Here is an 11,875-nt window from a genome sequence, read left to right on the forward strand (position 1 = left end):
GCTACACGATAAAACGTGTAGCCCTCGTGTAAGTGAGAGCTGCATCGGCTTACACGATAGCAGCCTTATACGAGTAGGTCGCTATCGTGTAAGCGATGCGGATGCTCTAACAAAATTTAAAATATTCTGCTCCCTCTAGGATTCGAATCCTGCAAAAAAAAAATCATCCTCCAAATATAATATCAGCCATAGGATTGATAAAATAAACGCATCAGATCGTGCCCTAGATCTCACTAAAATTAAGGGGTCTCATTGGAGCAGTCCTATATATATATATATATTGTTGAATTTTTGTTTTTACTTCAAAAAGAAAAAGAGTCTTCATTTGTCAGTCGTGACTCGTGAGTCAATAGGAGTGCGTGGGCCTGTCCACTACCCGCTCCTTTTCGTTATTGCTTACTCCACGTTATATAAATTAACCCTAATTATTTCAAAATTTCCCAAATTCGTCAACTTTTTCTTCGCGCTCGAAAAGTTTTTGCAGTATTGCTTTCCAAGAGAGGCAAAATAACTGAGAAATGGTGTCTGATTACGGAGGGCCTTATCGCCTCCATTCGACTCACATTCTGCACTCCGCCAGATTATCACAACCAGAGTGTTTTGGTCAGAATTCTATCCCAATTTCCTGTTTTGTATTCTCAAACATAAAATATTAGGGGACGGTTTTGTTCAATTTTCTGCGGTTATGTGTTGTGTGCGTGAAAAATGTGGAGTCTCTGCGGTGTTTATCGGTTAGTCGTTAAAGGGACTGAGCGGCATTGCTGATCAAGATCATGCTTCAACTGTTTGAATCTCTGATTCTTCTTTTCTTGAAGTTAAAAAAAAAAAGGTTAAAAGTTGATTTTTGTATGTTTGTGAGAGATAGCATGAAAACTTACTGATATTTGCAGATAAATAACAATGGAAATCTTGAAACTATTAGAAGTACTGAAATCTTGCTATCATGCTTTTAAGCACCGCATCTCCAATTCGTAGTGGAGTATATCGTTTGCATTTCATATGCTCTTGATATTTGCTACTTAGAGTCCTATTACGTCTTTAGGTTGTAATTAATATCTCTGACTCTTGGTTTCTGGTAAAACAGAGATCTTGCTTGTACTTTGTTGGTCTAGGGTTTCCTGATATTCTAGTTTTTTGATATTTTGTTGCGTTTAATTTGTTTCAGATGGATTTATAGGGCAAGAAGTAGGAAGGGTGCAGCATGAGCATTTACAGCGCCATCAATATGGGCTAATACCTCACCCTTACCCTCAGCCTCAATTTTGTCTCCACCCCCATCTGCAGCCTTTGTCTTCAGCTCAGTCTTATGACGAGGTGATACATAGAGAAATTGAGAAGGAGTGGATCAGACGGGAGATAATCATGTCCGAGATCCTTAGAAGGCGTGCCTTGGAGGCTGAGGTGAGGAGGGATATGATGAGGGAGACGGAAATGACTCTAAAGAGAGGAGGCATTGGATTTCCATTTGGACCACCGTCAACAATAGGGTTGGACTTGTCCATGAGGCTTCCACTGGCAGAGACGAGGGCTGAGGAGAGGTTTTTCGACAAAAGAAGTATGTCAGTCACGCAGAGGCATGTATGGAACGATACACGCGAGGGTGGGCGATCTGAACCCTTGCCGTTTCAGAGAGCATCAATTGATGTGAGAACGCCAAGAGACTCAACCACGAGAGACTCAGAGGTCAAATTTGTCTCAGGAGGCAGCAACGAGAAAAAACTTATAATTTTACAGGTCAGTATGTCTTTCCCCTGTGTCTAGTTGAGTTTATTTGGTGTCTCTCTCTTCTTGTAATCTTGATTTTTGTGTATATAGAGCCTTGAACTTTAATGAAAATTCTATGATCTGAAATCTCTACACTGGATTTAACATGGATATTTTTATGTAAACTGCAATGTAGAAAGGCATGTATATAGCACTGGAATCTAAATTTTGCTGTATAACATATCATGTCTCTTTTGATTGCATAAGTCAGCAAGAGTTTTATTTCTAATTCCTCTAAACAACCCAACTCCTAGTTTGTGGTATCATTTGGAGCTTGAAATTGAGTGATAAAGTATGGTGAAGGAATTATCTGTTGCTGGTTGAATGCTGGCAGATGGGTTGAACATGATACTGAGAAAGAGGAAATGATAGGTGGGGGAGGATAGGAAAAAGAAAGAAAATTGGAAAAATAAATGCTACGCAAAAGAATGAGAAAAATTGATAAAATTTTTGAGTTCTCTTTTCTTAAATTTTACTGTCTCATATTTTTGCATTTATAGACTCTATATTTATTTTAAGCTTGATTGATTTTGCTTCAAACCGTACTTTGCGAATGGTACTTTATTTCATTCACCCCCCACAACTGATATGTAATGCCAACTGTAGAAATGTCTTCACCAGACCACAATCATTTTTCTACGGGATCCAACTTAAGGTCTAGGTGGTGGATAAAAGTAGGGGAAAAATAAGTTAGGGGCGGTGATGAAAATAAGCAAATGGTCAAATAATAGGGTAGATGGTGAGGGTGGGATGAGGCTAAATCTTATAGGGGTTGCCGGCAGCATTGGTGGAAACAGAGAAAGAAGAGGAAGAGCATAAGTTAACAATTCTCTATGCACCTCAGTGAAGGAAAAACAAGCATGTCCGCTTCATGCAATGCCATGGTAAAATTTGGCTAAAAGGAGAAGTAAGAAAAGGTTATTGTACGTGCTGAACAAAAGCTTGGGAAACAGCAGAATGACGGATGAAATATCTATGGCAGAATTCAGTTATTCAAAGTTGGTTATATCTATATATATATCTTAACACGTGTGATTGTTTCTATATATATCTATTTATGCTTGTTTATATTATACATATGCTCAAGTCCTTTCACCATTGATGATCAGTATGTTGTGTGAGTGTAGGCTAAACCAGTCGAAAATATAACTGGTGTTAAGAGGCCTAGCTCTGGATCGGGTGCCAGTGAAACCCAACCAGATGGAAACTTGAAGAAGAAGAAGAAAAAAGTGAAAGATGAGTGGAGTTGTGCCCTCTGCCAAGTTATTGCCACCAGCGAGCGTGATCTGAATGAGCACCTGAAGGGAAAGAAGCATATGATGAATTCTAGGATAGGAAGTTGGACAAAAAAAGTTGATAAGCATATCCAGGGTTCAGGAACTTCTTCCAATCCAGTCACAGAAGTGAAACTTACATCCGAACCTTTGCCAGTCGGTAAGTGGGGGGATGTCAGTGCAGCAACAGATGGTCCCCGACCTTTGCACGGAAACCCTTTCCCGAGCTCAGACAACTTAAAGAAGGATGAATCAGTAGTCACTCCACAAGTGCAAAAGAAGGATGAACCTAAGAAGGAAGCACATAGATTTTGGTGTGAGATATGCCAGGTTGGTGTGGCAACTCAGAAGGTCATGAATATGCACCAACGGGGGAAAAAACATAAACGTCAGCTTCAAAATCAGGCAGAGAAAACAGTGGCAGAAGATGCTGGGGGGGCTGTGAAGAAGTCTGAGGCGAAAACCGTGGAAGAAGACTCAGCGGCTGCGAGGAAAACTGTGGCAGAAAACCAGTTGACAATGGTAGATGTAACAGATGAGAAGCAGCTGCTTTCTTGAGTAAAAAATTCTGCCAGTCCATTTAAGTCAATATTCTGTTTGTCTAATATTTCTTTTTCGAAGTTTCTAATTAGAAACATGTACGAATTGTTATGGCAAATTCATCCTGTTTTTCTTGTACATGAATACTCTTGACAATATAAGCTGTCTTCTTATTTTCTCCAATTTGTGGGTTAAGAAACCAGGAAAAGAAAAAGTGTGCTCAAAATTTTGGTGCATATGAATACCTATTGGGATCTTACAGTTTATAAAGTGAACTTAAAATTACATCTATTATCTACCATAAATAGAAAAGATCAGCATAGAAATGAGAGGGGGAAAAGAGCTCAGTCTATTTCATCAAAAACCTATGCAACAAGGTAGAATCTTTACTAGTTGCAGTTAGTTGCTTCTATCATACCATTCCGTATAGTACTAACACATAAAACTAGCTACAATGAGGAGATGCATAACTCTACAGTCTTCAAGGCAAATCAAGGTGACCATGAGCCAGGGACGCAGACGGCTACTTCTCCTGTAGTCGCACCTACATACATGTTGATCCGTCCGTGTGTTGCTTGCCCCTTCAAACTCTCAATGCAACGGGGTCCTGCCATGATATTTTTCTCTTTCCAGCACGAGACGAACCTTCCCCAGCATTTCGACAAATGGACAGTTTCAGATCATTTTGCTGTTCTTCATTTATGCCTCTGACTAAACTTTTCCTGGTGTCTTCAAACTTGTTTGCTTCGACACTACCCTGGAAATCCTCCTCCCCTGTCTGGAAATATTGAGAACAATTAGAATACGCTGAGTATACGAAAGTTTTAATAGGTTCGGAACTTGAGGGAAATTAACCACCTACCGAGATTTCATTCAAGTCAAATATTGGAGCTCGGGTTGGCAACGAAGCTTCTCTCTCACTAGGAGTAGTCTCGAGGTTCAAATCAAAAGTAGCAGCAGAATTCCTTAACGTTGCATCATTTGCACCGAATATTCTTTCCTTGGAGTTTCTGTCCAGAGTTGGGACCATGTTTGCTGCCAGAGCTTCTTTCCTGATATGCATTACTCCTTTGTGATTCAAATCAAAACCCGGAGGTGAAAGCACAGGCAAACCGTGTCCCTTCCTGCTGTATGATTTTTTCTTGCGAGGCTGATCACTAACTGGAAAAGCATCGGGCAGAGCAACTCGTTTCTTCTTGGAGATGGGTTCTGGAGCTGAAGGCAATCTAAGCCGGCTCGCTTCTTTTCCATTCAGAAGCTGCTGCTTTGTGATTTTAGCACGCTTTAGTGAGTTTGGCGCTTGTACAAGATTTTGTTCTTGCACAGGTGAATTCGCATCCTTCGTCTTCACAAGGTATATACGCCTTTTCCGTAGAAACCTGATTATTCCATTGTTATTTTCATCAGTGCAACACGAACATGGGGGATACCAAAATAAGATAGCGATGAACTAGGCATGTTTACTCGTCAATATTTGACAATGCGCGGAAACAGATATCCGCGGAGAACCCACATATACAAAGATAAACGTATGTATTTGGCTTCATACCTGATTGAATATCATGTATTTCATTGCTCAAGATCATAGCAATCCAACATAAAAAGTAGCAAAATCACTACAAAACACTACTCCAACAAAGAAGGAAACATATATTGCAGACAAGATGTGGACCAAACCATTGATTTCCAAATTGTGTGCCATCAATATATAAAGCAAAGAAACCATCATTTTGTAAGCAAATAACAATCAATGACGACATACACCATGAGAAAATCTTCAAGGCAGTTAGATTAAAGGCATACAGTATCTAATCAAATTGCATACCGAACTTCAGCAGCGAGCATCAGCTTCCTCTCTTTCGCCGTCTCCAATTTGCTTCTCATAGCATCAGCCTCCTGCAAAATCATGAAGTCATGAAATTAATCTCCTAACAATCATTCAGCAACGGAAATTTCTATCTTAAATCCATCACATCTAGCCAAAATCAAGAAAAATATAAACGTAGAAACTCTTCAGACATCTCAACATGAAGAACAGAAGCATAAGCTCCTAATTGTATGTGAGAATAACTCATATAATCTCACAAATTGTATTAGACCTAAAGAGCCTTCCTTCAAGATGAGATCTAATAACAAAAGATCAAGATGTAAAGAGAAATAGTAATACAAATTAAGGGATTAACAAACAATCAAAAAACCAATAGACAAACAAGAACAAAATGAGGCTGTATTTTCAAGCCACTTCATAAGAACCCAAAAACAAGATATCAGGAACACATCACCGAAGAGAAAAACATATAAAAATCCATTCAAAGAGTAAGATCACAAAAACAGTCACAACAAACAGATCAATTCCATCAAAGGGCAAACCTCGGAAACCCACAAATAAAAGACATCCAGGGATCAAAAATCTGGGCAATCATACATATAAAAATAAAATAACAGAATAAAACACCAGATCTCCCAAATAGGCAAAGAAAAACAAAACCCAGAAAAAAATTAGGCACCTTTTGCAGCTCCTCATAGTCCTGCATAAGAGCCTGAAACTTGGACCTGGCCTTGGCGCCGTCATCCACACCAACTCCATAGGGCGAGGTCGGATCCAAAACCGCCGCTTTACTCTTCCTAGACATTCGATCACAGAAAAAGCTCCGATCTTGAAGAAGATGGGGCGATTAATATGCGTGAAGGAGAGAGGGGGAAACAAGAAAATGGGTATGCGGTGATAGAGATTGGTAAACAGGCAATAAAGACAGGGGGTTTGTATCTAGAGAAAGAAAAAAATACAAAAGATATAGTAGTAGAGATAGATAGGACAGCAAATGAGAGAGAAAATAGAGGGAGGGGGTGGGGGTGGAGGGGGGTGGGGGGTGAATGTTCTTTCTTTGCTTTCCTGTTTTCTCTGTGAAAAAAATTCTGACCGAGGCAAAGGCCGAAAAAGCCCACATAATTCGCGCAAAAATAAAAACATAGTTGTTTGGAAAGACAGTGAAGTTGATGATGAAGATTGGGATTTTTTGGGGTGTTGCAGAAGGGCATTTGTGGTATCTGCTTTTTTGGTGTGAGGTGGGTTTGGTTAATTTGGAGGACAATTGAAGACACCACCTCCTCCTTTCTAAATTTTTAGGTTTTTTCTTCTACACAAAATTTGGTCCAGCTGGGCCATGGAAAGAGTTGGATGGCGTGGACTCTTGCTTTGTTTTTTGATTGTGGAGTTCTCTATGTTTCTCTCTCTTTCTGCGGAATACAGGGGAGAATAGGATATAGTAGAAACGTGATGGGAGGAGAGAGAGAGATAGTGTGTGTGAGTCCTCATCAGTTTTAAATTCTAGAGAGAGAAAGAGTGGGTGATGCAGCATGAGATTGATGATGCGAGGGTGCTGAAAAAGCAAGCAATGGGTAGAGAGAGAGAGGGTGATGCTGTTCCCTGATGTGCTTTGCAGTTGTTGGTACTACCTTGTTAAAGGCTTTGGACCTCTGATGGCCGCTTTGATGGTGATGCCTCTCTCTCTCTCTCTCCTTTTTCCCATTTTTTGTTTTTTTAATTGCGCAATGGACCCAGTCTCTGAAAAGACGGTTGTGCCCCTCTTGGCATCTTCCCCGCTTCGAATTACTATCCTAAATCTTTTCTTGAACCAGTCAAGATCCGCAACTTGCCAATTTTAGCCTGCCATGTCCATCGCATTTATACTATTTATTTATTTATTTATTTTATTCTCCTTCTCTCCTTGGAGCTCCTACTGTGCGGTTCGTACAGTTGTCTGCTCCCCATTCATGGCTGAGGGTATAATAGTCTTTCACACGCAGCTGGGGGGTAAAGTCTATGCCACACCCAGGTGCCCAGCACTCCCACTCCCGATGCGCGCCACGTGGCACTTTTCATTTAATCAATTTATCTTTTCCTTTTGTAGTTTTGAGTTAACTCCGTTTATGGGTTCCGTCTAGCACTCAATTGATTCTTGGGAACCGTAATGTCATGGCATCAGAATTCGGCAAAATTTGTTGCCGAAACACTCGGCAAGCATGACACATGCTTAATTTTCCGCGCCAATTTTTCAATTCCAATTTTTTGGGGGATTAAAACGTGACTTTTGGGTTTACTTTCTTCCATTTCTTCCACACGAAGTCTGAGCTGATTCTGAAGCTCTTCATTTTTCTTAAATGAAAATTTATATTGTAAACTCGATTTTTCTATTGTGAAGTGTCCATATTCAAGCTATTTCAAGATTTATTGTAAGGTTATGTTTCTTTTCTAATTTTGACGGATTATTTGTGAATTTTGTTCATTTTTTAATCATTTATTTTTATTCTTCTTATATGAAAATTGAAATTGTAAGCTCGATTTTTCTATTGTGAAGTGTTCATATTCAAGCTATTTTAAGTTCTATTGTAAGTTACGTATTTTTCTAGTTTTGACAGATTATTAGTGAATTTTGTTCATTTTATTTGTTTATTGTGTATTTTTAGTTTGATAATATCATATTTTTATGTTGTTGTTTTTTTGTTATTGAATATCATAACTACCGATTCTGGCAAGTACATATTTTGGCAAAGTTTTGTTTTTAATTCGAAAAGTGCCTTTTTGTAATAATATCATAAATTTAAATATTGGTAGAATTTTGGCAATTTTTCATTTCGGCAAGTACATATATCGGCCTGTTTTTTTATTGAATAAAAATCTGTCGATATATGTACTTGCCGGTATTGGCAAGTCATTATTTTGCCGAAATACATAGTAATTTCCGGATATAATTGCCGAAATACATAGTAATTTCCGGATATAATTGCCGAATAAAATATAGTAATTATCTATCATACAATGTATCTTTAAAAATAAAACAACTGCATCTCTTTAAAAATAATTTCAAAATTAATATTTTTCATGATTATAAAATAATGTTGTTGCCGAACTAAAATAATGTCTGCCAAGCATTAAAATTGGCTGGCCGAATAACAGCTGCCGAAACCATGGAAAATGGTGATATGCATTACAACTGTATTTTGAAGGAATAAAATAAACATATAAATTCTTTTTAAAAAAAGATAATTTCTTATAATTGAACTTGCTACTATTTAGTTAACATAATCAACATAATATTGTTGCCTAACTAAACTAATGTCTGCCAAGCATTCAAATTGGTTTACCGAATAATAGCTGCCGAAAATTTGAAAAATCGTGTAATGCATGAAAACTGCATTTTGAAGGAATAAAAAATATATAAATTCTTTGAAAATAAAGTATATTTATTCACATTAAAATTGCTTCTATTTAGTTACATAATAAACATACTACGAAAATTAATATTGGTCATAATTATAATTTAATAATATAGTTAAATATAAGAATATTTTTGCCGAATTAAACAAAATTCTGCCAACAATCAAAACTTTCTTGCCAAATACTAGCTACCTAAAATATGAAATCTCGTGAAAGGAATGACCACTGATCATTGATAAGACAATATCTATATATATATATATATATATATATATATATATAACTTTTTTAAAAATAAGAGAAATTTATTCAACTTCAACTTGCTTGTATTTATTTCACATAATATACATGCTTCCAAAATTACTATTTTCAATAGTTATAAGTTTAATTATATATTTGAATTTAAAAATATATTTGCCGAACTAAATTATTATATGCTGAGTATTATAATTTTATTGCCGAGATTACTTGCCGAAACCATCGAAACGTGTGCCACGAATGACCGCTGAACCTTGATAAGATAAATGTTGAAAAATGGGGTTACTGCGAATGATTACATAGACGGACGTTAAAGCATTTATGTTTATTTTGAATTTAAATTTATTCAACCCTATAAAGTTAAAACGCCACGTGGCGCGCATCAGGAGTGGGAGTGCTGGGCACCTGGGTGTGGCATAGAATTTACCCAGCTGGGGATATTCTGGGTAATTCATGAAACTTCCATCACTTCTCACTGTGGCTTCCGAATTTTGCTCTTCTTCTTTGACCATTTATTTTCACTAAAAAATTGAAAAAAAAATATATTATATTTGGAGAAGGAAAGGAAATGAAAAGTGTTAAAAGTGGAAACTGGAATAAGATATAGGGACACAAGAAAGAAACAAGAAAAGAATTAAAGGTGGTGCTTTCTTGGAGTTTGAAGGGTTTTATGTAAGAATTTTGTCGGTGAGTAAACAAATCTGTTGGATCACTACTCGATTTGCTTGAGTTATATTGTTATGTTTATGCAAATGTATATAGATTTATTGTAGTAATAATTAAATGGGGTTAGTGAAGGACTAAAGGAGACGATTCCTTCATGTTGAGCTCTCAATATCATTTAAGGCTGCTGCCACTCAATCTCATGCGTCTCTTCATTGTCAACACCTTCTTGCCTACCAATATTTATATAAGTAAAGGTTCTAAAATAAAAATAAAAAATTATATAAGTAAAGATAACTTTGGATAAACTAAAAGTTAAAAAGGGAATGCTACTCATGGGATCAAATACATGTACTCTTCTCTTACTTCTTAGCTAGCTCCCATTTTATTTTTGTTTTGACTATATGGATAAAGTTGATACGAATCATACGAGTATAGATACCTAGTTTTGGGTAGCATGGTAGAATTTTTTAAATTCAATAATGTTAAATATAAAAATGTATAACATATTTATGCTCTATTAAATTAGGGTTAATTGTATATAAATTACTGAACTTTCAACAAATTCTCATTTGGTATATGACCTTTAAAATTACTCAACTATTAATTTTTTTCTCATTTTAAATATTTACCCATTTTTTTATAATTGAGTAATTTTAATAAAGATTTTAAAGTTCATATGCAAAATGAGAATTGGTTGAAAGTTTAGTAATTTATATGCAATTAACACTAATTTATCAGAGACTGAACCTCCAACGTTCAAAGGAAGCCACGTACTCCTAAAGTACAGCCGCATTAAATGCAGAGATCTCAGGATCGTCCTTTCTCTGTAGAGGTCATTCCTATTTGGTGACTACTTTATCAGAGACGTCGCATCTCCTGCTCTTCAACATAGTCGTTCTCACCAAATAAGGAACCTCGAAGATTGAAGCCTCAGCCCAAGTTCAAATTACTCTCCAACGGAAGAAATCTTGAAGACCTTCTCCGCCAACGGATCTATTCAAGACTTCTCCTATAAGTAGAGCTCGATGATCACTTCAATCTTCACCGATTCAACAACATAAGCTGAAGCTCTGCCAAAATTGCTTCTCAGCCAAAGCTCAAATTCCCCAAAGCTTGAATCGAAGAAGAGAATCCCAAAGCCAAAAATCAGTCACTGCTGATTACATAAATTCTCTTAGACCTTAGGCAAACCTTAATTATCCAAATTCTAGGTCAAACTAATTCCAAAGAACTTGTTCTTTGAAGTTCAGTTGGCAAGATTTCAAACCTCCCTTCGACCGATAGAATCGAGTGTTTGAGTTGCAAAGGAGTTCAGGAAGGTACTCTGTCTCCGTGAGATCCTAGTGCCAGTTCGTGCTAGGAGTGAGAAATCCAACAAGGTGTGTTGGTACTGAAGATTGGATCTTCAGTTGTTTTGGTTGTGTGCACCCGCAAGCACACGGTTCAGTTTGTTGTGCACCCGTAAGCACTAGCATCGGTTTGCAGTGCACCCTTAAGCACTTGCAGAGTGAAGTTGTTGGTCTGATCAACCGACCGTGGATGTAGGAAGTATTTTCTGAACCACGTAAAAATCTCTGTGTTATTTACAGCTTTCAGTATTTAAATTGTTACTTGTGCTCTTCCTTTCATAAACTGAAAACTGATTAATAGCAAGGAGAAACTTAAGACTAACAACGTGCTCAACCCAAAAAGCTATTGCGAAACAAAAGATTTCCGCTGCGTATGTTATCAGTCTGATTGATCTATCTTCTGATAGTCAGTAAGATTTATAACATCTCTGTTTATCAAACTCGACTGAAGCCTTACATGCATCAGTTAAGTTCTTGTGACTTAACTGATAACTCCTTACTGAAGAGTCTTTCAGTATCAGTCGTCAACCCTATTTTGGTCAAATCTCTTTTCAGTAAACAGGTGTCTGAGTTTGTGTTTAAAGTTTCGTTTTGATCTCTATATTGAGATCTTCATTAAAAATAGCCTATAGGTGTATTCCCCCATACACCTATTCGAGACCCTCTGGACCTAACATTAAATTTTATATACAAAATCTTATTTATAAGCTTTCTCTATCTTATTCCTTACATTTTCGATGTGGGACAAAAAGTAGTGAGAATGATGGAAGAATTGAAGAGAAACAATGTCCCACATTGAAAAAAGG

General features: G+C 37.1%; 2 protein-coding genes across 2 annotated transcripts; one reads left to right on the plus strand and one right to left on the minus strand.

Annotated features, from left to right (window-relative positions):
• Nucleotides 1-334: 334 nt before the first annotated feature.
• Nucleotides 335-3,761, plus strand: LOC130988077 (uncharacterized). Its single transcript, XM_057911833.1, has 3 exons — nucleotides 335-603; nucleotides 1,166-1,734; nucleotides 2,892-3,761. Exons 1-3 carry the CDS (start codon nucleotides 519-521, stop codon nucleotides 3,594-3,596), a joined length of 1,359 nt encoding a protein of 452 aa, XP_057767816.1. The 5' UTR covers nucleotides 335-518; the 3' UTR covers nucleotides 3,597-3,761.
• A 146-nt stretch (nucleotides 3,762-3,907) lies between these two features.
• Nucleotides 3,908-7,287, minus strand: LOC130988078 (uncharacterized). Its single transcript, XM_057911834.1, has 4 exons — nucleotides 6,086-7,287; nucleotides 5,404-5,474; nucleotides 4,441-4,957; nucleotides 3,908-4,356 (listed from the first exon to the last, which is right to left on the minus strand). The coding sequence occupies exons 1-4, from the start codon at nucleotides 6,209-6,211 to the stop codon at nucleotides 4,162-4,164; spliced, it is 909 nt and encodes a 302-aa protein (XP_057767817.1). The 5' UTR covers nucleotides 6,212-7,287; the 3' UTR covers nucleotides 3,908-4,161.
• Nucleotides 7,288-11,875: the final 4,588 nt, after the last annotated feature.

Source organism: Salvia miltiorrhiza, chromosome 6, assembly GCF_028751815.1.
Source record: "Salvia miltiorrhiza cultivar Shanhuang (shh) chromosome 6, IMPLAD_Smil_shh, whole genome shotgun sequence".
In the NCBI taxonomy this organism is placed as follows: domain Eukaryota; kingdom Viridiplantae; phylum Streptophyta; class Magnoliopsida; order Lamiales; family Lamiaceae; genus Salvia; species Salvia miltiorrhiza.